The following is a 27,849-nucleotide window of genomic DNA, read 5'->3' on the forward strand; positions in this document are numbered from 1 at the left end:
AAAAAAAAAAAAAAAAAAAAAAAAAAGGCAACACAGTAGGTATTCCTTTGTGCTTGGTGTTTTTGGTTCAACATTCTGTTTGTGAGTTATTCGTGTAGTTGTATGTAGCTGTAGTTCGTTCTCTTTCATTGCTTTATAATATTCTATTGCATGAATACACATGATTTTATTACTGATAGACATTGGAGTGTTTCCAGGTTTTGGCTATAATGACTATGTTGCTTTGACCTTTCTTGTAAATATCTCTTTGTACACATGTAAATATATTTCTTATGAGTGGAATTGCTGAATTATAGGGTGTGCACTTGCTTAATTTTAGATATTCCCATATGGTTTTTAAGCATGATCTACCAGTTAATACTCCTGTTAGCAATGGTGTAGGAGTTCCAGGTGTTCACCTTCACCAGTTGTCAGTTATTTTCCTTTTAACCATTCTGGTAAATTCATAGTGGTATCTTCTCCATGATTTGAATCAAACTCTGGAAGCTTTGGGGATTATGTCATTTTGTAGGGACACCTTTTTTTAACCACTATTTACTTTACTTTCCTCATTTGTAAAATGGAGATGATATTAACCCTTACTTTTTAAGCTTTTTGAGAATTAAATGAATTCATATTTGTAAAGCATTTAAAGCAGTACTTGGGAGGTACTAAGCACTACATAAGTATTTATTGCTATTATTATCTGTTACTGCTGCTGCTGCTTTTGTTGTTCCTGTTTGTTACTTTTTGGGCTCTGAAATTTTATAATGATTTGTTTGGGCAAAGGTATTTTTGACAGTTGTTTTGGACACTATGGGTCATTCATTTTGAAGACTCATGTTCTTCAGTTCTGGGAAATTCTCATAAATTATTTTTTTTTTGATAATTCTCTCCCTTCTTTCTTGAGCTTATCAGACAAATATTAGATCTTTCAGCTCCATCTTGAGCATCTCTTTGTCATTTTGTTTTACAGTTTTGAAGATTGTCTTGCTTTATGAGTAACACTTCTATTAAATTTCATTTGTTCTGTTAAGCATTTAGTATCTTAAATTTCAGTTTACTCTTTTTTCCCCCACTGTTCCCTGAATTATTTCCATTCTCCTAGGGTCAGTCTTTTCTCCTCTTCACTTTGGTCCTTTTTCTGTCATAGGTGTTCCTTATATGTCTATTTGATCCTGGTGTATTTATTCTAAGAATAAGGCAGAAGAGAAAGCTGCATGTGAGCTTTCTATACATTTGGTCCACTATAGGGTACATGGTAGGATTCTGGCCAGTACTCTGGGATCCTTAAATGTCACAATGTGGAGGAATTTGCATTATAGTGTTGACTTCTACACTAGTTGCTCAGATAGTTTATTCCATTTCTTTGGAGAAATATTCCTTCTTTTGTTGCCTGGTAGTAAATGTTTTGGCTGCCAGATAATCTTTGCAAAGGAGTGAGGTGGGATTTGACATCTCCATCTAGGAGTTTTCAGTGAATCCTCTTGTTTTCTCTTCAACATACTCAAGCCTCCAACCTGCTTGTTTCCAGAATTCTCTGGGGCTTGCACGGTGGATTGGCTCCTTGCTAGCCTGAGCTTCCTCTGTGCATTCACTAAGCTGTGGCTTCTTCTAGTTTATTTTATTTGTTGCCACTTCTCTGTCCTCTTTCCATCTTCTAGAAATGTGTTGAAATCTTCATCTCTTGTAATGCATCTTCCTGTTCTCTTTATGGCTGTGAATTTATACTTTAAAAAATTCCCTATCATTTTAAGGGGGTCTCAGGAAGGAGAGGAGGTAAACTTGAGTACTCAGCTCACCGTTTTCAACTGAAAATCTAGTTGTGATATTGTTTTCATATAACAGTGTTATTAGTTTCTAATCAAGCACATATATTAATTTATATTATTGATGCATATTATAGAGGAAAAATAGTGATATCAGTAAGTTTGGTGTTTTTTTTTAACTTTTGGAGCATTGATTTTGGTATGTGTTATAGTAATATTGTGAAATAGCCTAGCAGAAAACAAAGCTATGTGTTAACTATTTAGAGCTCTTTTAAACCTAAACAAATCAGTTGCTCTGTTTAGTAGTAGATTTAATATATTTGAAGCCACTATATATAATTTCAAATTGGTTTATCAATTCAATACTTTCAGCTTTTATTTAGAAATCGTTTTCATTATAATATATCATTACAAAATCACATAAGAAAAATGTTCTATAAAATGCAAAATCTATCTCTTTTAATTACTGAGATAATTCCTTGACACAGGAACATATATAATTCTGTGAGTCTTGGCTTTGCCTTGTGGGGTGTTCTTGGAGTATCTTACGACTGGGACCTGCTGGGGTCCCTGGCGTTTTGCTTAGCTATAAATTATAAGCAGATGGAACTTTACCACTCCTTGCCATTTTTTTGTTTTTTACTTGGCAAGTGTTTTAAGAAAGGCCTCAGAGGAAAGGGGTGAGTGTCTTCTAAACAACAGAATTCAAAAAATTACTTCAGATAATTTATTTGGCATACTTACCTTTGCCTTTTGGTGATTTCTTATTAATGTGTTGGTGGCTATGGAGTAAATGGAAAGAGAGATCAAGTCATGTTCTATATTATTGTATTTTAAATCTTCCTAACTGGAGAAATATTTTGATCGATGTATATTTACTGGAGGTAATGTGAATTGGCTTGTTAGAACATTGCTGTAGGATTTCATCCCTTTAGAGCATATTACATTATATACTTATTAGAAATACATCCCAACTTGACATTTTTCTTCATAGCTGCATAGGAGTGGCATCTAAGTTAAATGTTAAGAAGGATGGTGATAGTCTTCTTGCTGGGGAATTGCACATCTTAATAGTTGTGAATTTCTTAACTCTGATTTAAGTAGACTCTCATCTTAAACCCGTACTGGTGGCATAGATTTATCATTACTATACATTTGCATTTATTATATTTATAGTAATGAGACGCAGATTGATTTCTCAGAATTACTAACCTCTCCCTATCTTACCAGTTCCCTTTGTTTTTGTTCTAGGTTTGTGTTGTTGATTAAACTGGCTTGTACTGTTGTGGCTTCCTTCATTCTCTGCTGGCTGCCATTCTTTACAGAAAGGGAAGAAACCCTGCAGGTTCTAAGAAGACTCTTTCCAGTTGATCGTGGATTATTTGAGGCATGTTTAAAAACTCTTTTCTGGCTCCTTTCTGTTACAGTACCTTCCCTGTGACCTTTGGGGATTTCATGTAGAAGCGCTTCAGCTGCTCTCCTCCTGCAGTCATTCCTTGCCAGTTATTTAATCTGGTACATAAGCTATAGCTCATCTGGCATTTTCCAGTACATTGTACAAACAGGTAACATGTATGCCATGATGAGATCCATAATTCAGTTATACATTTTTCTAATGAAATAGGGTTCGTAATGAAAGACAGCATGAGAAGTTGCAGCTACAAAGGTAACAGCTTTGTGGGGTTTTTTTGGTTTATATTCTCTTTTTAGTCCTAGGAAATTATTTATTAAACTAATAATCATGTTTGCTTCAGAAAGATCTCATAATTCCTTATGAGGTATATAGCTTTCATCCATAGTAATTTTTAATGAGAATCATTCATTTCATTTCATTTAATGCCAGCTTAATCACTCTTGTTAAATTTTTATTGCATGGATAATTTGATTTAGAGTTAGTAATTAAATTAAACAAACCATTTTTCTGAAACAAAAAGGTCTTTTAATAAAGTTAGACAGAGACAACATATTTATAGATAATTTGCTTTTGAATAAATATTTCTTTTAAAAAGAATTAGAAAAGCATATATATCTTTCTAGTTTTTGAGTATATGAAATGCTATAGAGTATCTTTCAGTGGATCTGTGGGAGGATGGAACCAGCATTTTGAAAGAGGCTAAGAAAGAATTTGGTGTTGTAAAGGAACAGAAATGTGTGTCCTGTATGTCAATGGGGATGATGATAGTGATAGTACTGATAATCATAAATAATCACTATTGCTGTCACCACCACTTTCTTACTAGGTACCAGGCACTTCACATGTAATTTTATTTGATCCTTAACCATAGTGCTGAAGTAGCTGTTATACCCACTTTACAGATCAGAAAACTGAGGTCAGAGATTCATATAGCTTTTGCATGGCAGAGCTGTAATTTGAACTTTGAGCATTGTGCTCCTAACTTCTTTATATATCCTTTAACCTTAATACCTATATAAAGAAGAGTTTAGTTCTCCATGTAAGCTGCCTGGTTATTTGCCTTGCCTTCTATTGGGTTGGCCAAAAAGTTTGTTCGGGGTTTTCCATACTATTTTACAGAAAACCCAAACGAACTTTTTGGCTAACCTAGTATTTCAGAAATGGTATTTATCATGATAATTATAAAAATGAGTGTCATACACTTTTGATGGTGCTGTTGGTTACCTTCACTCACTTGTTGCCCTCAAAATCTGAAGAGCAATTTCATTGGCCCGACAGAGGGAAGTAGGATGGTACAGTTGCCGGTGATAGTTACTTTCTTTTTATTTATTTATTTATTTTTAATTGGAGTATAATTGCTTTACAATGTTGTGTTAGTTTCTGTTGTACAATGAAGTGAATCAGCTATACATATACCTATATCCCCTCCCTCTTGTACCTCTTTCCCACTCTCCCCACAATCCCACCCATGTGGGTCATCACAGAGCACTGAGCTGAGCTTCCTGTGCTTTATAGCATATTCCCACTGGCTATCTGTTTTACACATGGTAGTGTATATGTCAATCCTAATCTCCCAATTTGCCCCACCCTCCCCTTCCCCTCTGTGTCCACATGTCCGTTCTCTATGTCTGTGTCTCTATTCCTGCCCTGCAAATAGTTTCATCTGTACCATTTTTCTAGATTCCACATATATGTGTTAATGTGCAGTATTTGTTTTTCTTTCTGGCTTACTTCACTCTGTATGACAGACTCTAGGTCCATCCACATCTTTACAAATGATGCAATTTCATTCCTTTTTATAGCTGAGTAATATTCCATTGTATATATTTATCTTCTTTATCCATTCATCAGTCATTGGATATTTAGGTCGTTTCCATGTCCTGGATACTGTAAATAGTGCTGCAATGAACATTGGGGTAGATGTGTTCTTTTGAATTATGGTCTTCTCTGGGTATATGCCCAGTAGTGGGATTGCTGGGTCTTATGGTAGTTCTACTTTTAGTTTTATAAGGAACCTCCATACTGTTCTCCACAGTGGCTGTATCAATTTACATTCCCAACAATAGTGCAAGAGGTTTCCCTTTTCTCCACACCCTCTCTAGCATTTACTGTTTTTAGGTTTTATGATGATGGCCATTCTGACTGGTGTGAGGTGATAACCTCATTGTAGTTTTTATTTGGATTTCTGTAATAATTAGTGATGTTGAGCATCTTTTCATGTGTCTCTTGGCCATCTGTATGTCTTTGGTGAAACGTCTATTTAGGTCTTCTGCCTATTTTTTAATTGGGTTGTTTGTTTTTTTGATATTGAGCTCCATGAGCTGTTTGTATATTTTGGAGATTAGCTAATAGATTACTCTGATTTCAGGTGTGTGGTAAAATGGGTCAAACAATATGTGTTCTACATTAGACAAAGTAAAGATTTTTTAGAAAGTAATTTCCAAAGATGAATAACTTCAGTATTTAGGAATAATGTGCTGCTCTTCGAAAAATATTATTTCTTGGGTGCATCTAAATTATGGTTGGCTAGATCACCTCCTATTGCGAAAAATGTGTGTGTATGTGTTCCTTAGAGAGTTTAATCAACTTAGTTATGAAATTGTGAACAAGCGCTTCTCATGACCCAAAAGTTTATCTATTTAGAGATTATGGGCTGTACTTCATGGAGTTTAATATTTCTTTCAATTATACTAGAATGTAAAACTAACAAATTTCTTTTAAGGATAAAGTAGCCAATATTTGGTGCACCTTCAGTGTCTTTCTGAAGATCAGGGATATTTTGCCACATCACATCCAGATAATGATCAGGTAAGAGACACCAAGTTTGTATATAGTGTTTTATAAGCTACTCTAAAAGTGTCATGGCAATACCTCATTTATCTGGCATTATAGGGAGTAAGGTAGTCTTCATTAGTGAATATTCCACATAATGTAAACTCATTGCTCTGTATAACAGAACTCTTTTATTTGAAACATTTTATGTGAAAGTTATTGTTACCTACTTCCGTCTTCCTTAAACAATATATTAAACATGATTTAATATAACCTTGAAGAGTCATAATTTTCAGCAGTGTATCAGTCACGGTCGACCAGAGAAGGAGAATGAGTAGGAGATCACTCTGTGTGTGTATGTGTGTGTGAATTTATTATGAGGAATTGGCTTATACAATTGTGGGGGACTGGCTAAGCAAACTGAATGCCAGTCCATAAGACAGACATTCAGGAGGGCCTATCTAGAGGGAAGGAAGAGCTGTACTGACCCCACTGCTGTTTGGAGTCTGATCTCAGGGAAGGCCTAAGCCTTCTTTTAAAGGGCTTCCAAGTGATTCAGGCCCCACCCGAGGCCGCACCCTTTTGATTAACTTAAAATCAATTGAATAGGGACTTTAATTACATCTGCAGATCTCTTCACAGCAGCACCAACATTAGTGTTTGAATAACTGGGAAGTGTGTGTGTGTGTGCTGCCTTTCTCTTTCCTCCAGTTCTTTTGGTTGGAGAGTATCCTTTGTAGCCCACCATAACAGGAAGCAGACTAGTCGAGCTGAAGCCACAAAGCCACCTCACGTGAGAAAATTAGTTATTGCTTTGCATTATAATACTTGTTTTCAGGGCTTTCAAAGACCGTTTGCCTTGGTACTAAGTGGCTCCAGACTCCTCTGCTTGTTGAGTTCTTTTTTCCTCCTTGCCCATCAACCATCACAAGGAGAAGCTCTAGCAGCTTCCCACTCCCCTTCTAGCTTATTCTTTCTGATTTATCATGGGTTGAAAATCAGATAATCAACTTTTGTGAAACTGAGGGCCAAAGAGGTTCTCTTGTGAGTAACTTTTATGAATGTTTGTGTTACAAATATAGCATTGTCTCTTTATACCTGGTTATGTTTTCTTGTTTGTTTGATAATTGACTTTTAGCTATCTTTGTATCTTTTCCATAATTGATACTAAATACTAAAAAGACATAAGCAATATTTAGTTCTATAATATTTTGTTCTATTTTATATAATTATGTATATATTAAAGTGTGTACATATTTCAGTGTATGGATTTTATTAAAATGTTATTTGGTCTTGAATTTGTTATTTAATACATAAAAAACTTTAATTCGAAATCAACTTAAGTTGATAAGTAATGTGATCCTTACATTAAAAAATTGTTTCTTTGTTTTAGCTATATACTTTTATAAAGAAAACAAATGTCTAATTTTTATTAATTTTTTAGCTTTTGTTTTACATTTTTGAGCCTGCTTCCTGCATGTATAAAATTGACACTTCACCCCTCTCCCAAAGGATTCAAATTTACTCTGGTAAGTTTCTCATTACTTTAGATACTTAATTCTTGCTGCAATTGATATTTTAAAAATACAGATAATTATTTTCCTGCTTTGAACAGGATTTATTGGATTGAGACATAAGACATTCATTTATTTGGCAAACACTTACTGTGTGTCTGACATACTTAGGTGCTGTTTTGCACTAGGCTGAGCAATCAGAATCTTTCAGTTTAATTCAACAACTATTTAATTTCTTTGTGGTGGTCAGTGAGGGAATACAAAGAAGAAAACAGTGGTGATAGACATGTTTAAATTATTATGCTATAAAGCAGACGGTTCTGTCAGGTACAATGGAGTGCTGTGATAGTGTGGGAAAAGGATATATTACTTTGAGGGCAGATTTTAGACTATTTCTTAAAGCAAGTGGGATCAGAGCCAAATTTTGAAAGCTGGGCAAGATTTGGAATAGGTGGTTATATAACAGGAGAGTTTGAGACAGGAGGAAGAGCTTGAAGGTACAGATGTGGGAAGGGATAGGGAATGATCTGGGAACAGCTATTAACCAATGAAATTTGTGTAACTTTTATGTGGGTATGTGTGTGTTGAGGTTAGGAGAGGATATAGTGAGAGAGAAGAGTCAGAAAGAATCAAATTATGTAAGAGCTTGGATGCTGGGCTGAAAAATTTGGAGTCTGATTTGTGTGCAAGAGGAGCAAAAAAGATTTTGGAGAAGGAGAGGGAACAGATCTCTGTTTTAGGAACATGACATGTATCAGTTGGAACATGGATTGGGTATATATTTTATATTTTAGGGTTTCTCTGCGTGGGTTTACAGATTCCTCCTGGTTGTATTTCTGTGGTATTTAAAATTTGTTCCTGTGTACCTTGGTCTATAAAATGACATTTAAAGAATATCCTTTTAAAATATCAAGAAGAGTTAGTTTATGAAAACAGTCAGTGGACTTATAAAGGGACAACCTTTTATTTTTTATTATTTAAAGAAAATTTTTGGCCGTGCCACGCAGCTTGCGAGATCTTAGTTCCCTCACCAGGGATTGAACCCAGGCCCTCAGCAGTGAATGTACGGAGTCCTAACCACCGGACTGCCAGGAAATTCCCTAAAGGGACAACATTTTAGAAATTGGGGTTTCAATTCTGGGACTGCCACTTATTTATACTGCATTCTAAAAACAAGCCAGAGGGCTTCCCTGGTGGCGCAGTGGTTGAGAGTCCGCCTGCCGATGCAGGGGACACGGGTTCGTGCCCTGGTCCGGGAAGATCCCACATGCCGCAGAGCGGCTGGGCCCGTGAGCCATGGCCACTGAGCCTGCACATCCGGAGCCTGTGCTCCGTAACGGTAGAGGCCACAACAGTGAGAGGCCCGCATACCACAAAAATAAAAAAATAAATAAAAACAAGCCAGAACAGAGCATGTCAGTCAAATATTTCAAAAGTGCTTATCGGTTCCACAGTGCAAAAAGATTCATGTTCCTCTTTTTTAAAGTTACCTTTTTATTGATGATGTCTGTTTTTCCATTCTGTTAATGAGCTCTGAGCATAGTAAGTCATCTATAGTTAATATTCTATAGAATGTTTAGAATAGGAGGGATGTGGTTAGTAATATTCTGATGTCTTCAGTAGCCCTAACTTGAAATATTTGCAAGCTTATGTAAAATGGTTATTTATCATGCTAAATAAAGGTATATTTCAAAGATGATGGAATGGAATTTCAGAGTTTCGGTAACTAGCAGTGTTAGAGATGATTACTTTTAGGATTATAAAGCAGAAAAAGCATTTTCTTTCTCTTAATTTCCTAGTTTTATTTAGTTTGTTGTGTTTTAATACCAAACATTGTGTTTAAAAAATAAAAAAGACATATTAATGACTTATTTTATTTTTGCTGATAATGTTTTAAATTCTTATTGAATACTTCTGAGAGCTTTAAAACATTTCCCATTATAATTATTTTAAAGTGTTTTTTTCCTTTCAATTTAGATTGAATTATTTCTTAATATAGGTCTGTAATTAAGGGAATTGATAGTATGAATACTAATATATCTATAGCAGCAAAGTTACTTTTTTCTATATCTTTTCAAGTAGTATTTATTAAGTGCCCTCTAATGTGTCAGGTCCTCTTCTAGGAATTGGCGTATAAATGAATGGCAGCTAATATCCCTGCTCTCTTAATTGGGGGACATTCATGCTAGTGACAGGAGAAGAACAATAAACAAACCAAATCAGTTAACAGGAAGATATCTGGGGGTGATGAGGACTATGAAGAAAATAGTATTATGTGAAGAGAGGGCTGGTGGGGTTTGGTTAGGGGGGTACTACTTGAGATTGAGTAAGGGAAGAGGCCTCTCTAGGGAAGTGACATTTCATCCTGGAACTGATTGATTGATTGATCAGAAGGAACCAATTACAAGAAGATCTGGGCTCTGACTTGACAAAAGCAAGTTTTTTCTCCAGGCAGGAACACATTTGGCATGTTCAAAGCATTAAAGGGACAAATATGAAGGGGCTGGTGTGAAATGAGTGAGGGAGACAGTAAGAAAGACTGGAAGAGGAAGGCAGGACCCAGATTATGTAGGAGTTTGGATTTTATTCTAAGTGTAATGGGAAGCTATTGGAGGATTCTAAACAGAGAAATTACATGATCTGATATGGTGGCTAAATGGAGAATGGATTGTCGGGGGCAGGAGCATTACCAGTTGGGAGGTTATTGCAGTGGCCCAGCAGAAAGATGGGCGTGGCTTAGACCACTCCTCTGCCACCATCAGCAGAGGGGAGTGGAGAGAAGTCAGTGGATTTTGGGAGATGGTGTAGATAGGATTTGCTGATGGATTGGATGTATAGCATGTACAAGATGGTGATCCAGGTTTTTTGCTTGAGCAACTAGATTGGATGTATATAGATAAATGTCTAATATGCAGAATATAAACTCCTGAAAATAGATCTAAGTAATTATTAATTTAAAATCCCAAATAGCAAATGATTACTTTATAGAACATTGAATATATTTTATTGAAGTGCACGTTTTAAAAACACTAAAATGGATTTACTTTGCCAGTTTTAGATTTTGACTTACTTGTCCTTCATGCTTTTTAATTTAAATTGTCAGAGATTCCAAGGGAGGATGAAGGTATGATTGTTGTGTCTGGATTATTTAGTAGTTTTGTTATTAATAACTGAGACTCAATGAACTTGTTGTAGATGCTTAGGTATAGCTTTATAATAATTATTTTTCAAAATATTTTGATTATTAAATTTGAATAAAATATTACGCACATTAGAGTTGTGTATATATTTTCCTTCTAGCTACAAGCTATATTAAACTTTAAAATTTTACTTGAAATGATTTTTAGTCAGATTCATAATTAAATTGATATTTTATAAGTTGTTTTATCTGATTTTGTCCCCTTTTTCCTTAAGGTTAGCTGTGCACTGTCATTCTTTCTATTTTCTTTCCAAGTACATGAGAAGTCCATTCTTTTGGTATCATTGTAAGTAAAAATGTTTCAAGTATGTTTTATTTGTTTATTATGATGTGTTTATAATATATAAATAAATTTATTACTTACATTTAATCACCTAAGTGCAAATCAAAACTATGCAGATGTTACATAATTTCATAAAATTATTCCATAAAATCACATTTTTTCCAGAATGATGATCTCTTACAATTTTACTTCTTTATGATATATTTTAAACTGATGAAGTTTTATGGAATAATTTCTGACATCTTATTTCTTCCTATTTTTTTCATTTATATTTTCTATATGCTAATAAAAACTGTCTTCCAAAGAGGCTCTACTTAGGTTGGAGCCTGTTTGTCTTCTTTGTCTTTTTCATTTCATTCATTTCCACATCTATTCAATAGCCTGTTCTCTCCATCAGCCTCTTTAGAGGATTTTATATGTTGCCTCCTTTTTAGTTCTTCTGTCAAAACCTTTGTTTAGACCCTATTGGCAATCCCTAACCAGACTCCTTTTTTTTAGGAGCATTAAAATTTTTTCCTGTTCTTCATAGAAATTGAGTGGCAGTTGGGGGTATATTATCCCAATATTAAAATAGTATTTGCCCAGAACACATTGGAATACTTGAATCCTGCCCAAGATCAATCCCACCCATGCCTGCCGCACCCCTCACCCTGTGTTTGCTAGGTTCCTGTGGAAGATGCATGTATGAAATGACTAATGACAAATGGAAGGGTGTATTGCTTTTATTAGGTGGAGCTTTGAACTAAAACCTTAGTGCAGAGCTTTATAGTAGGTGGGGCTGGCCTATGGGGAAGCCTTCTTTCCTCTGAAAAAAATAGTCTCGTACCATTGCAGACTGGGAGGGCAGCTTAATTTCATCCCCTGAAGTCTAAACTTGAGTTAGATCTGACCACTGTTATGTGAGGCTAGGCTGACCCTATGCAAATCCCTAGTGCCAGGGGATGGAACTATGGAGAGGTATTGCTTTCAAACATGTATAATCTTCCTCAGGATTCCTACTCCAGAGAAAGGAGCTCGATCAGTGAGTGACCTATAATCTGACCATTCAGATTAGCTCGTGGGCCCTGAATTTCTGGAAGTTCATACTCTACAACTGTACCTAGATTATTCATAACAGTGCATGATTTTAATATAATTTTGATCAAATATTTTAAAGTTCCTCTTGACCTGGTTCCAGCTAAGCTATCATTAAACAAATATTTCACCCAATAAATATTTATTGAGGGCCTACTATTTGCTAGATACTGTTCTGTGCACCTGGGATATATCTGTGAACAAAACAGACAAAAATCCCTACTTTCTTAGCTTTCATTCTCAAGGACAGACACTAATAATTAAATAAAAATAAGAAATTAAATAATGTGTTAGCAGGTAATAAAAGTCATGAAGGATACATAAAAGAGGATAAGGGAAGTTGGGAGTACTGGAGCTGGGGGTACAGGAGTAAGTGCAGGTTGCAGTTTTAAACAAGGATGTCAAGGTAGGCCTTGTTGAGGAGATACTTGTGTGGACTGGAGGAGGTGAGGGTTAGCCAAGTAGATATCTGGGAGAATAACATTCTAGACAGCCGGTGCCAAGACCCTAAGAAGGGAGTATGCCTGATATGTTTAGGGAACAACAGAATGGCCAGTGTGGCCAGAGTGCAGTGGTCAATGTAGGAAGTAATAGGAGGTGAAGTTAAAGAGGTAACAGGCATGTAAATTATATAGGATCTTGTAGGCCATATTGGGAACTTTGGCTTTTATTCTGAAGGAAACGGGGAGCCATGGAAGGATTTTGAGGAAGACGCATGATCTGACTTGATGTGTTTTTTTTGTTTTGTTTTGTTTATTTATTTTTAATTTTTGGCTGCATTGGGTCTTTGTTGCTGCACACTGGCTCTCTCTCTCTAGTTGCAGCGAGCAGGGGCTACTCTTCGTTGTGGTGCATGGGCTTCTCATTGCGGTGGCTCCTCTTTGTTGCAGAGTACGGGCTCCAGGGTCTGCGGGCTTCAGTAGTTGTGTCACGTGGGCCCAGTAGTTGTGGCACGCGGGCTTAGTAGCTCCACAGCATGTGGGATCTTCCTGGACTAGGGATTGAAACCTGTGTCCCCCGCATTGGCAGGCGGATTCTGAACCACTGCACCACCAAGGAAGTCCCCTGACTTGATGTTTTAAAAGGATCACTTTGCTTATCAAATTATACATGTTAAATATGTACAGTTAATTGTATATCAGTTATACCTCAATAAAGCTGTTAAAAAATAAAATGATCATTCTGGTGGCAGGTCAAGAACAGATTGTACAGAGCAAGGGTAGAAAACACAGAGACCATTTAGAAGGCAATCACCATTATCCAGGTTGAGAGATGGTGGTGATTGGGACCAAGATCGTAATAGTGGAAGAGGTGAGAAGTGGTCAGTTGAGCCTGAAGGTTTCCTGATGATTTGGATGTAGCATGTGAGAGAAAGAGAAAAATCAAAGGTGTGTTCATGGTTTTTGGCTTGGAACAGGAAGGATGGAGTGGCCATTGACTGAAAAGGGGAAGACTGCAAGTGGAGCAGGATTACACTAGATGTGAACAAGGTGGGAGGTTCCCAAGTTTAGTGTTGGACATGTCTTTGGACATCAAGTGGAGGTGTTGAGTTAGTATTTAAATACAAGTCTGGGTTGGATATATGAGTGGAGTCCAGAGAGAGACTGAGCCAGAGACATAAAATTAGTAATTTCTCAGTAGAGATGACATTTAAAGTCATGAGACTAGATGAGATAACCAAGGAAGTGAGTATAGACAGAGAAGAATACCAGAGACTGAGTTCTGGACCACACAATATTGAGAGGTCTGGGAGAAGAGGCAAATGGGAATGGCCAACTAGGTAGGATGCAAACCACAAGAGTTGGTGTCCTGGAAGCTGAGTGAAGAAGGAATTTTAAGGATACAAGGTCCCCTGTCTTACACCACTCACAAAAATTAACTTGAAATGGCTTAGACTTAAGTGTAAGGCCTGAAACTGTAAAACTTGTAGAAGAAAACATAAGGGAGAAGCTCCTTGACATTGTTCTTGGCAATGATTTTTTGGATATGACACCAAAAGCAGAAGGAACAAAAGCAAAAATAAATAATTGGGACAGCATCACACTAAAAAGTTTCGGCACAGCAAAAGAAATATCAAAATGAAAAGGCAACCTGTGGAATGGCAGAAAATATTTGTAAATCATGTATCTGATAAAGGATTAATTATCCAAAATATATAATGAACTTATACAACTCAGTAGTAGAAAAAACAAATAATCTAAAGGACCTGAATAGATATTTTTCTAAAGAAGACATACAGATGGCCAACAGGTACATGAGAAGGTGTTCAACATCACTAATCATCAGGGAAATGCAAATCAAAACCACAGTGAGATATCACCTCACACCTGTTAGAATGGCTCTTATCAGAAAGACAAGAGGGACTTCCCTGGTGGTGCAGTGGTTAAGAATCCGCCTGCCAATGCAGAGGACATGGGTTCAAGCGCTGGTCTGGGAAGATCCCACATGCCACGGAGCAGCTAAGCCCGTGCACCACAACTACTGAGCCTGCACTCTAGAGCCTGCGAGCCACAACTGCTGAGCCCAAGTGCCACAGCTACTGAAGCCTGTGTGCCTAGACCCCATGCTCCGCAACAAGAGAAGCCACCGCAATGAGAAGCCCGCACACCGTGACGAAGAGTAGCCCCCGCTCGCCGCAACTAGAGAAAGCCCACACACAGCAACAAAGACCCAACGCAGCCAAAAATCAATCAGTCAATAAATTTATATAAAAAAAAGACAAGAGATAACAAATGCTGATGAGGATGTGGAGAAAAGAGAACCCTATGTACTACTGGTGGGAATGTAAATTGGTGCAGTCACTATGGAAAACAGTATGGAGGTTTTTCAGAAAATTAAAAATAGAGCTACCATATGACCCAGCAATATTTCTGAAGTAAATGAAATTACTGTCTTGAAGAGGCATCTTTACCCCCTAGTTCTTCGCAGCATTACTTGCAACAGCTGAGACATGGAAACATGGAAGTGCCTGTCAACAGATGAATAAATACAGAAAGTGGCGTATTACTCCCCCCTCCAACACACACAGAGGAATATTATTCAGCCATAGAAAAGGAAGGAAATCCTGGGGGCTTCCTTCCTGCAGTGGTTAAGACTCCACGTTTCCACTGCAGGGGGCACAGTTCCGATCCCTGGTTGGGGAACCAAGATCCCACTGCCATGCCGTGGCGTGGCCAAAGAAAAAAAATGGAAGAACATTTGCAACAACATGGATGAACCTTGAGGGCATTATGCTAAATGTAGTAAAGTCAGACAGACAAAGACAAATACTGTATGAGCTCACTTAAATGAGGAATGTTAAGACATAGAAGCATCGAAAGTAAACTCACAGAAACAGAGTAAGTTGGTGGTTGCCTGAGTTGGGGTGGGGGGGAAATGGGTGAAGGTGGTTAAAGAGTACAGACTTACAGTTATGAGACGAATAAGTTCTGGGGATCTAATGTACGGCATACACTGTAGCTGGCTGTAGTTAGCAAAAGTTAACAAATCCCCTACATACGAACCTTCAAGTTGCGAACTTTCAAGGATGGGAATGTGCGTTCCTTCAGTGTCACGTGTGAGTGAAATTGCAGCTTGCCCTCTGTCTCCTGTTGCTGACGATCCTTCAGCTCTACCATCTCCCACCTTTTCTCCCTCCTCCAGTCAGTAACTCTTCTTGCCTGTTCACTCGATGCCAGCCCCTGGATGCTGGCTTTGTACTGTACTACTGTACTTTTCAAGGTACTGTACTGCAAGATTAAAAATGTTTTATTTTTCTGTGTTTGTTTTTTCCATGTATTATTTGTGTGAAAAGTATTATAAACCTATTACAGTATGGTACTTTATAGCCGATTGTGTTAGTTGGGTACCTAGGCTAACTTTGTTGGACTTAACAAACAGATCGGACTACAAACGTGCTCTCACTATGGAACTTGTTCGTATGTAGGGGACTTACTGTATTGTATACTTGAAAGTTGCGAGGAGAGTAGATCTTAAAAGTTGTCACCACAGACACACACAAGGGCACACACACACACAAAAGGTAACTTTAAGTTGATGGATGTGTTAATGAACACATCATTTGTAATCATTTTGCAATATATACCTACATCATCACATTGTACACTTTGTTCACATTGTGCAATGTTATACGTCAGTTACATCTCAATAAAACGGGTAAAAAGGACATGATGTGATCAGTTGTATCAGATGCTGTTAATAGGTCAAATAAGATGAGGGTTAAGAATAGACTATTTGCCATAGTGAAATGGAAGTCACTGATGAAAAGTGACTTTTCTAAGTCACTTAGAAAAGGCTAGTGTTGGTAGAATGATGCAGGGAAGAGCCTGATTGGGGTGGGTTTAAGACATAATGAGAAGAGAAGAATTGAAGATAAGTATAGATGATTCTTTTAAAAATATATATATATATATTTAAGTATATATTATATGTATATATATAAAATGGTGAAATACACTATTAGTACATTCACAATGTTGTATAACCACCACCACTGTCTACTTACAGAATATTTTCATCACCCTAGAAGGAAAACCCCATACCCAGTAAGCAGTCATTCCCCATTCTCCCCTTCCCCTAATCCTCGTAAGCACTAATCTACTTTGTCTCTGTGGATTTGCCTGTCTTGGCTATTTCATATAAATGGAATCATAAAATATGTGGCCTTTTGTTTCTGACCTGTTTCACTTAGCATAATATTTTCAAAGTTTCATCCATGTTGTACCATGTATTGGTACTTCATTTTTATGCCTGAATAATATTGCATCATATGGATATACTACATTTTGTTTGTCCATGCATCAGTTGATGGACATTTTGAGTTGTTTTCACCTTTGGCTATTGGGAATAGTGCCACTATGAACATTCATGTATAAGTTTTTGTTTGAACACTTGTTTTCAGTTCTCTTGGGTCTCCAGGAGTGGAATTTCTGGGTCATATAATAATTCTGTAAACTTACTGTGGAACCACCAAACTAATTTCCACAGTAGCTATACAATTTTACATTGTCACCAGTAATTATAAGTGTTCCAATTTCTCTACATGCTTGTCAGCACTTGTTATTGTCTGTTATTGTTTTTGCCATCCTAGTAGGTATGAAGTGGTATCTCATTCTGGTTCTCATTTGCGTTTCTCTAAAGACTAATGATGTTGAGCATCTTTTTATGTCCTTGTTGGCAATATGTATATCTTCTTCAGAGAAATACCTACTACTTAAATCCTTTGTCCAATTTTTAAGTGGTTGCTTCTCTTTCTTGTTGAGTTTTAGAAGTTCTTTATATATTCTGGGTATTAAACCTTTATCAGATATATGATTAACAAATACTTTCTTCCATTCTTCAGATTTTCTTGATAGTGTTCTTTGGATTTTCTTGATAGTGTTCTTTGATGCACAGAATTTTTAATTTGATGAAATCCAATTTATCTATTCTTTCTTTTGTTGTTTGTGCTTTTGATGTTGTATCTAACAAACCATTGCCAAATCCAAGGTAATATTTACCCTCATATTTCTTCTAAGAACTTATGGATTTAGCTCTTATATTTAGGTCTCTGATCCATTTTGAGTGCATTTTTGTATATGGTGTGAGATAGGTAGGCAGTTCTTTAGATTAGTTTTGCCAAAAAGGAGAGCAGAGAAATTAAGCAATAACTGGTAGAGAAAGTGGGGTCAAAGAGGTTTGTTATTTGTTTTCAGATAGGAGAGATAATGGCATGGGAATGGTCAGTAAGAGGGAACATTGATGATACAGGAGAGGTAAGAGTTGCTGGAGCAGTGTCCTTCAGAGACAGAGGTGGAGTAGGATCTAGAGCACAAATGGAAGGATTGGCTGTAGACAGTTGCATGAATCGTTCATCTTAATAAAAAGAGGGAACACACTGTATCAGTACAGATGCTGGGAAGAGAGTAGATCTGATGATGACATCTGTGAAAGTTCTCTTTTAATTGCTTTAGTTTTCTTATTGAAATGGAAGGCAAAGTCATTAGGAAAGAGTGGGTTAGAGCTGTTGGGAATATGAGAAGAGAGGAGAAGGTGGAATTATCTTTGTAAGGAGACACAGAGTATTGAACAGACTAGGGAAATATATACTAACTGCTGGACACTTGAATATAATGATCACGTATTTAAAGTGAGAATAGTTAGTGTGGGTAAATGTTTTCCTCCAGAGCAGTTGCTCAGTAAGGCCAGAGTAAGTGCAGGTGGAGAGTTGGGTATTTCCAGGTTTATGGTTTTGTCTAGTGAGGATAACTCACTTGCTTGGGATTTGAGATTGAATACATGGGAGTGATTATAATGATTGATCTTAGAATTTAACCTGGGTAAGAAGGGAAAAGGCCATTAAAATAGTGAGGCAAAGTGAAAATGTGCTAGGAACAATGGATCGAAGGTCTTGGGGGAGATTGTTGGAGTACTGAAAAGGTAGGAGAGAGTAGTCAGAATGCAACTGATGAGTTGTGATTATGGAGGGCTTACAGTCTAGCATATGACCCTAAGTGTAGGACTGAAGATGAGATCACTAGAAGAGAAGAGTTCCAGCAAATGAGAGGTCTGGGTGTTGGAAGATCATCTATGTGTATGTTAAAATTGCCAAGAATTGAGATGAGTAGGGTTGTAGACAGTGACTGTGTAAGAAGTTGAAATTATTGAGTAATGAGTGAAGTGATCCTTGAGGCTGGTGGATGATAACAAAGATGAGGAATAATAGGGGATATACAGCCAGATGACAGGAGATTCAAAGCTGGAAATTGTTAAGGTGGGGAGAGGGAGAGTAGTGTGGAAGTACTGATGAAGAGCAAAGAGGTTATGTCCCTTCTCAGGGCCTTTAAATTGTTTGAAGGCTGTGGAAACAACAACAAAACAGGCACAATTGACAGGGCAGAGGGGCAGCATTTTCCTTAGCGGGAGAGAACCAGGATTTGTTTTGAACAAGGTGATGAAAGGAAGGGTTCAGAGAGGAGGTTGAGGTTGTAGGCGATTTTGTAGCTTGATTATAAATATTAAGTACCTAGAAGTTAAGGGCTGAGTTACATTCATCACTGCATTCCTTTCAGAGCAGTGCTTTTACATACATTTTCAATAAATGCTTATGTTCAGTAAATGAATACCGAATGATGAAGTGGGAAAGAATTAAGACCTAGAAAGAGAAAATAATGTTTATTGAACACCTACTGTGTGCTTGTAATTAACAAAAATACATTCCAATTATAAAAGCATAAAGCAATGAAATTGAAAGTCCTCTAGTATTTTATTTTAGTGCAGTAGTTTTCAATCAGTTTATAAACCTAGGCCTCCCATCTCATATTCTAGCTGACATGAGGAAGAGTCATCCTTCTAAGAAGAATACTTAAACCTTTTAAAATAAGGAGACCAATAATAATAACAACAAAAATAATTATTCAACAACTACCACCATTAGTAAAAAGTTATTTTATTTTTGTTTTACTAAAAAATAAACACTAGATAATACTCACAGAAGAGTTCTTTCAACTACTTAATAATCCAAGGTATTGTTATTTCCATTTACACATAAGAAAAAGGTTAAATTAATCATTTGTTCAAAGACAAACAGTAAGTAAGTGGCAGGGATGGGACTAGGTAGGACTTAAGTCTTCTGACTAGACCCTTCTTTTGGAGCATTGCCACAGTTGAATCCAGAAGGTAATGCAACCAGGCAGGGGTCGTGCTAAGGTCACAGAGCTTGGACCTATGACCCTACACAGCTTTCTGATAAAGCCAGTGGTTCCATCTGCTGGTGTTACGCTTCCTCTTCCTATACTATTGCTCTTTTCATGTAGCCTCTTCCTACTCATTTTGTCCTTTTTTCTTTTATTCTACCATCATCAACCCTTTATAATTCTTCCTTGCCTCTGTTGCCCTCTCTGCAGTGGCAGATGATGATCCTGTCTTTTAGTTTTTAACTTAGCTGAGCATTATGTCATATGGAAGATCATAAAAAAGAAGTTTGAAAACCACTGTACCAAGTAGGATATTCATGTTTACCAAGTAGGATGAAATATGTGAAAAAGCTCTTTTTCTCTGAATGTTCAGTTCTGTTTGATCCTTTCTTTAAGCTACTGTTTGTATGATAGGGAAAAAGTGTTTCATTAATGGATACTGGAAGAAGCAGTTTTCCAGTTATTATGAGGAGTTGACACCTTCTCTGTGTCTAGATTCATTTAGTTTGGATTGATAGTTATAAAAAAATGAATCAGTGGTCCCTATGGAGTATTTTGTGTGTGTGCGTGTGTTTTTCTTAACTACCTCAAAAATCAGACAGGTAAAATGTATTCATATTTTTACATGTAAGCATTGAAATTATATTCTCTAAGATTAACATATTTTTCTTTGTCATTTTAGACCAGTCTGCTTAGTTTTAAGGGAAATTCCTTTTATGTCTACTTGGTTTTTACTTGTGTCAACATTTAGGTGAGTCAAACCAATTTCCAGTATAATATTTTCAGTATAGTACTTATAAACTCATTTAAAACTTTTTTACAAAGTGATTATGGTTTGAATTGACAATTCTCTTTTTTAACGTTTTTTCTGTTTTCCCATATAGTATGCTGCCTCTTCTATTGAAGGATGAACTCCTAATGCCCTCAGTTGTGACAGTGACGGCATTCTTCATAGCTTGTGCAACCTCCTTTTCAATATTTGAAAAGACTTCTGAAGAAGAACTGCAGTTGAAATCCTTTTCCATTTCTGTTAGGAAATATTTTCCATGTTTTACATTTCTTCCCAGAATTATACAACATTTGGTAAGTTGTTTAGTTTTTAAGGTACTATTTTTTAAAAGTTATTATAATATCTTTTTTCTTTTACAGCATTTTTGAGATATAATTCCCATAAAATCCACCCATTTAAAGCATGCAACTCAGTGTTTTAAGTATGTACACAGAGTTTTACAACCATCCTCCTAACCTAGTTTTAGATTATTTTCCATCACCCCAAAAAGAAACTCTGTGCCCTTTAGCAGTCATTCCCCATTCCACCCTCACCCCTAACCTCAGCCTTGGACAGCCACCCAATTACTTTCAGTCTCGATAGATTTGCCTATTTGGACATTTCATATAAATGGAATGCATTAGTCCCTTAGGGCTGATATAGCAAAATACCACATCAGGTAGCTTAAACAACAGAAATTTATTTTCTCACAATTCTGGAGGCTAGAAGTCCAAGATCAAGGTGACATCAGCATTGGTTTCTGGTGAGGCCTCTCTTCCTGATTTGTAGGTGACCTTGCTGTCTCCTCATGTGGCCTCTTCTGTGTGTGTGTGTGTGTGTGTGTGTGTGTGTGTGTGTGTGTGTGTGCGCGCGCGTGTAGAGAGAGAATTCTTTGGTGTCTTTTTCTCTTCTTATAAGGACATCAGTCCTACCAGATTAGGGCCCCAGCCTTAGGACTTCATTTAACCTTAATTTAATCTCATCTCTAAATGCAGTCACATTGGGGCTTAGGGCTTCAACATATGAATTTTGCGGGGACACAGTTCAGTCTATAACATGGAATCATACAAAATGTTGTCTTTGATGACTGGCTTCTTTCACTTAGCACATTTTTGATTTTCATCTGTGTGGTAGCATGTATCAATACTTCATTCCTTTTTATTGCCAGTTCCATTATATGGATATACCACATTTTGTTTATCTGTTCTTCAGTAGATGCTTGCTTCCACGTTTTGGCTGTTATAAATAATGCTGCCCTGAAGATTTGTGTATTAAGTTTACCAGTGCACATATGTTTTCATTTCCTTCAAGTATATACCTAGGAGTGGTAATTCTGTGTTTAACATTTTGAGAAACTGCCTGTCTTCCAAAGTGCTGCATGATTCTACATTCCCCCCAGCAATATATGAAGATTCCAATTTCTCCGCATCCTTGACAGCACTGGTTATTGGCTTTTTTTTTAATTATACCCCTCCATTATTATAGCCATACAAAGTGGGTGTGAAATGGTATCTCATAGTGGTTTTTGCATTTCCCTAGTGACTAATGATGTTGAGTATCTTTTTGTAATTTCTTTGGAGAAATGCCTATTCAAATCCTTCTCCCTTTTTTTTTTTTTTTTTTTTTTTTGGCTACACTGCACGGCTTGTGGCATCTTACCTCCCCAACCAGGGATTGAACCCAGGCCCTTGGCAGTGAGAGCACGGAGTCCTAACCATTGGGCCACCAGGGAAGTCCCATCCTTTGTTCATTTTTAGTTGTCTTTTTTTTTTTGTGGAATTGTAAGAGTTCTCTATACATTCTTGATACAGGTCTCTTACTAAATTGCAAATATTGTCCCCCATTCTGTGGGTTGCTCTTTGACTTTCTTGATGGTATTGTTTGTAGCACAAAAGTTTTCATTTTTAAGAAGTTTAATACATCTAGTTTTTCTTTTGTTGTTTGTGCTTTTGGTGTCATATCTCAGAATCTATATATAATCAAAGGTCATGAAGATTTACTCTTATCTTTTAAGAGTTTTATAATTTTAATTCTCTTTAGGACATTGATTCATTTTGAATTAATTTTTGTGTGTGGTATGAGGTAGGAGTCCAACTTTATTCAGTTGTTCCAGCACCAATGAATTGTGTTTGCACCCTTGTAGAAAATCAACAGATCCTAAACGTGAGGGTTTATTTCTGGACTCTCAATTCTATTTCACTGATCTATATTATCCTTATGCTGCTACCACACTGTCTTGATTACTGTGGTTTTATAGTTAGTTTTGGGATTGAAAATTGAGTCCTCTAACTTTGTTATTCATTTTCAAGATTGTTTTAGCTATTCTGTGTCCCTTGTATTTCCATATTCTTTTTAGGATCAGCTCATCAATTTCTCTGAAAACCCAGCTGAGATTTTGATAGGGGTTGCTTTGAATATGTATATAAATTTGTGGAGTATTGCCATCTTAGCAAGACTTAGTCTTCCAAACCTATGAAACATAGGATGTATTTCCATTTATTTATTCTTTAATTTCCTTCAACAATGTTCTGTAGTTTTCAATGTACAGGTCTCACACTTCTTTTGTTAAATTCATTTCTAAGTATTTTATTCTTTACGATGCTTTTGTAAGTGGAATTGTTTTCTTAATTTTGTTTTCATAATGTTCATTGCTACTGCATAAAAATACAATTGATTTTTTTATTCTGAACTTGTATTCTGTACTGTTTTTAGTGAATTCCTTATGATTTTCTATATACAGGATCATGTCATCTGTAAATCATGATAGTTTTATGTCTTCCCTTTAAAACTGGATGCCTTTTCTTTCTTTTCCTTGCCTAATCACCTGGCTAGACAGCTCCAGTACAGTGTTGAACACAACTGGCAAGAGTGGATATCTTCGTTTCTTCAGATTTTAGGGGAAATCATCCAGTCTTTCAACATTAACTATGATGTAGTTGTGGGATTTTTATAGATGGCCTTTATTTGGTTAGGGAGTTCTCTTCTGTTCCTAGTTTGAATGTTTTTTCATGAAAAGGTGTTGGATTTTGTCAAATGCTTTTCCTGTGTCTAACGATATTATGTGTTTTTTTCCTTTATTCTATCAATATGGTGTATTACATTGATTGATTTTTGTATATTGAACTAACCTTGCATTCTTGGGATAAGTTCCACTTGATCATGGTATATAACCTTACTTATATGCCACTTGCTCAGGTTTGCTAGTATTTTGTAGAAGACTTTTGCATCTTATATTCATAGGGGATATTGGTCTGTAGTTTTCTTTTTGTGATGTCTTCGTATGGTTTTGTAATCAGGCTTAATACTTGCCTCATGGAATGAGTTAGGAAGTGTTCCTTTTCTACTTTTTGGAAGAGTTTATGAAGGACTGGTATTAGTTCTTCTAGAAACATTTGGTATAATTTACCAGCGAAGCCATCCGCCTGTTCCTGGACCTTTCTTCCTGGGATCTTAAAGATGACTAATTCAGGAGGGAGGGATAAAATAGGAGTATGGCATTAACAGATACAAACTACCACACATAAAATAGATAAGCGACAAGGATTTACTGTATAGCACAGGGAGCTATATTCAATATCTTGTAATAACCGATAATGGAAAAGAATCTGAAAAATATATATATAACTGAATCTCTTTGCTGTACGCCTGAAACTAACAATATTGTAAATCAACTGTACTTCAATTAAAAAATGATTCATTCAATCTCGTTATAGGTCTATTCAGACTTTCTGTATTTCTTGACACAATTTCAGTGGTGTGTCTAAGAATTTGTCCATTTCATCTTTGTTATCTAATTTGTTGGCATACAGTTGTTCATAATATTCCCTTATAATCCTATTTATTTTTATGTATGGTAAGGAGTGATGTTCCTTTTTCATTCCTGACTTGGGAAATTTGTACCTTCTCTCTTGGCCTTGGTCAGTCTAGCTAAATTTTGATAGTTTCATTGATATTTTTGCAGAACCAACTTTTGGTCATTGATTTTCTCTCGTTTTTGTTTTCTATGTCACTGATTTTATATACCCTTTTTATATACCCTTTTTTATATACCCTTTTTCATGCTTGGGTTTGGTTTACTCTTTTTAAAAAAAATATTTATTTATGTATTTGCCTGCACTGGGTCTTAGCTGTGGCACGTGGGATCTTTGTTGTGGTGTGTGGGGTATGTGGGATCTTTAGTTGCGGCATGCAGAATCTTTAGTTGCAGCATGTGGACTCTTAGTTGTGGCACGTGGGATCTAGTTCCCTGACCAGGGATCGAACCTGGGTCCCCTGCATTGGGAGTGCGGAGTCTCAACTGGTGGACCACCAGGGAAGTCCCTGGTTTACTCTTTTTTATCTAGTTTCTTAAAGTTCAGGTGGTTGATTTTAGACCTTTCTTCCATTTTTATATAGTCATTCAAACACATATATAACCCCTGTGCCATTCTTAAGCAGTATTCCATAAACTTTGAAATATGTTTTTAATTTAGTTAAAAATATAGTCCATTTCTTCTGATTTTCTTCTTTGGCTCATGAATTATTTAGGCATTTGTTGTTCAGTTTCCAAATATTTGGGAATTTCCTTGACTACTTCATGTTTTTCTATTCTAATTTAATTCTAATGTATTTAGAGAACATACTTTGTATTATTTCAGTATTTTCAAATGTATTGACTTTGTTAATTTCCCCTTCAGTTTTGAAGGGTATTTTTGCTATTTCTTTCAGCAATTTGAATATCATCCATCCTATTGCCTTGTGGCATCCATATTTTTCTGATAAGTCAATTGTTAATCTTATTGAGGATAGTCTATATATATATATATATATATATATACACACACACACTTACTTCTTTTAGGTGCTTATTAGATACCCAAGTGGAGATTTTAAGGAGAACTTGGCTATATGAGTCTGGAGTTTAGGGGAGAGGTCCAGGCTGGAGACAGTAATTTGAGTCTTCAGTATATAGACAGTGACTAAAGTCACTGTGACTAAAGTCATCAATGGATGAGCTCACCAAAGGTATGATTATAGATTGAGAAGGAACCAGCGAAGTTGTCTGAGAAAGATTAACTAGTGAGGTGGGAGGAAACCAGGAGAGTATGATGTCATGGAAGCCAAAGGAAGGGTTTCAAGATGGCAGTGATGTATTATTTCAAATGCTGCTGAGAGATCAAATAAGGCAATAAGAATTGACGACTGGGTTGAAGTTTAGTGGAGGTCATCATGGATCTTTCATTGGAGTGATTGGAGTGAAAGCCTAGTTGGTGCAGGTTCACTAATGAAAGGGAGAATTGGACACAGCAAGTTATAGTTAACTCTTTTAGGAAACTTTTTTCCAAACAGGAGCAGACAAATGGGGTAATGGCTGGAGCTTGGCACTGATTCAGGATCATAGTATCATGACATTTCATTCAGTCCCATATTTCTTAAGTCTGAAACTTTTGATTTGATGATTTCACTTCAGAAATTTTCATTCCTCACTAAGATTGACTCATATTTTCCCTTTGGAGGATATTTGCAGCCTATTTATACCTGTTTGTAAGCCTTTTTGGCTTCCATCCTTCCCATTCTTCCATCTGGAATGATCACTGCATTACTCTCTTTACAGGTCTTACCAATTCTGTCATAATCTAGCCATTAAAGTATCTTTCAGGGTTCCATTTATGTCCCACTTCCTTCATGGAAGTCACTACTGTTTCTCACTGCTTGTTTTCTACATTTACTTAAGCAGCTTCCATGTCCTTGTCTGGCTGGTCCTTGTCTCACAGTCTACAGCTATATCGTCCAATATGGTAGACACTAGACACACGTGGATTTAAGCTTAGTAAAATTAAAAATTCAGCTCCTCAGTTACAGCAGGCGTATTTCAAATGCTCAGTAGCCGTTATGTGGTTAGCAGCTACTCTTTGGAGTACACAGATATAGAACATTTCCATCACTGTAGGAAGTTCTATGGTGTGGTGCACTGGTCTGGAGAAGGAAACTGACTGCTGCACAATTACAATAAATGCAGTAATTATGTCTACTGCTCATCTTGGCATTTAATAAACTGTGACTCTGTGATTTTATTTCATTCATTCCCCTAAATTGGAAGCTCGTCGAGGCCAGAGGACATTTTCTTTCACGTGCCCCACCATGCTTTACTACAGCAGTGGCTCACTGAATGTGTTCAGTGAATATGAAATGTAATTTTGCATTTTCTGTAGAACAATTTTTCATAGATGAATTCTTAGATTAACTTAGAATTTTATATCCTGTAGGGCCCTGGAGCATGCCATGAATTTAACCCTGACTAGCAATATTGTCTATTTCAGATACCGTTTTTCAGTGCTTGGGTGATAAGAAGTATTAGATAGGGGTTCTCAGGCTTTGGCTACACATGGGAATCACTTGGAGAGCCTACCCCAGAAACTCTGATTTAATTGGTCTGGGATGTGGTCTGAGGATTGGGATTTTTTTAAAACCACCAGATGACTCTTCCATACAGCCGAAGTTGAGATTCATTAGTAGAAGAGACTGAACCCCCAGCTCTCCCCTTCAATTCTGCTCATTTACAACTATAAATCAATGTTACCAGTACATTTAATTGTTATCTTTTATCCTATACAGTAACATTTTTTTTTTCCCTCCTTATAGTTTCTTATCTCAGTAATCACTATGGTCCTTCTGACACTGATGACTATCACACTGGATCCTCCTCAGAAACTACCGGACTTGTTTTCTGTATTGGTGTGTTTTGTATCCTGCTTAAACTTCCTGTTCTTCTTGGTATACTTCAACATTATAATCATGTGGGATTCCAAAAACGGAAGAAATCAGAAGAAAATCAACTAGCTATATGCCCAAAGAAATGTGAAAATGTTAATAGTGCTACAAGCTTTTGTGACATTTTTGCCGTGTATAAAAAGAAATGATCATTTTGAGAATCATGGAATTAATTATAGGAAAGGAGATGGTGAAAAGTCATTGTTGTCTACACAAAATAAATGTATATGGGGACCAAAGCAATGGAGGCTTTTATTTTCTAACTACTGGGTGGCCAAGAAATATTGTAGTTTTATTAAATTCAGTTATTATTCAAATGGGAAAATAAGAAAAACATGTCCTTAATCTCAGTGTTTACTTAGGAAATGTACTCTGTAATTTGTTGTCTTGAAAAAAATCTGCAAATACAGTGAGCTTAATGGGAGAATTTAGCCCCTTATTTTTTTTTTTTTTTTTTTTTGCAGTACGCGGGCCTCTCACTGTCGCGGCCTCTCCCGCGGCGGAGCACAGGCTCCGGACGCGCAGGCCCAGCGGCCACGGCCCACAGGCCCAGCCGCCCCGCGTTAGCCCCTTATTTTTGAAGGAAATCACTAATTTTGGTATTCAGATTTAGTTTTCCTTACATTTTAGAATGCTTTAGAAATTATATCTCA

At 36.6% G+C, this 27,849-nt stretch overlaps 1 protein-coding gene across 1 annotated transcript in view; it reads left to right on the forward strand.

Annotated features, from left to right (window-relative positions):
• ALG6 (ALG6 alpha-1,3-glucosyltransferase) overlaps positions 1 to 27,265 on the forward strand; it is a 54,897-nt gene extending 27,632 nt beyond the window's left edge. Inside the window, exons 7-14 of the mRNA XM_007464295.1 lie at positions 2,237 to 2,428; positions 3,000 to 3,135; positions 5,885 to 5,970; positions 7,379 to 7,463; positions 10,863 to 10,933; positions 20,360 to 20,428; positions 20,562 to 20,760; positions 27,068 to 27,265. Of these exons, the coding sequence (XP_007464357.1) occupies positions 2,237 to 2,428; positions 3,000 to 3,135; positions 5,885 to 5,970; positions 7,379 to 7,463; positions 10,863 to 10,933; positions 20,360 to 20,428; positions 20,562 to 20,760; positions 27,068 to 27,265 (1,036 nt within the window). The remainder of the gene's footprint in view (positions 1 to 2,236; positions 2,429 to 2,999; positions 3,136 to 5,884; positions 5,971 to 7,378; positions 7,464 to 10,862; positions 10,934 to 20,359; positions 20,429 to 20,561; positions 20,761 to 27,067) is intronic.
• Positions 27,266 to 27,849: the final 584 nt, after the last annotated feature.

Source organism: Lipotes vexillifer, unplaced genomic scaffold (assembly GCF_000442215.2).
Source record: "Lipotes vexillifer unplaced genomic scaffold, Lipotes_vexillifer_v1.1 scaffold47, whole genome shotgun sequence".
Taxonomy (NCBI): domain Eukaryota; kingdom Metazoa; phylum Chordata; class Mammalia; order Artiodactyla; family Lipotidae; genus Lipotes; species Lipotes vexillifer.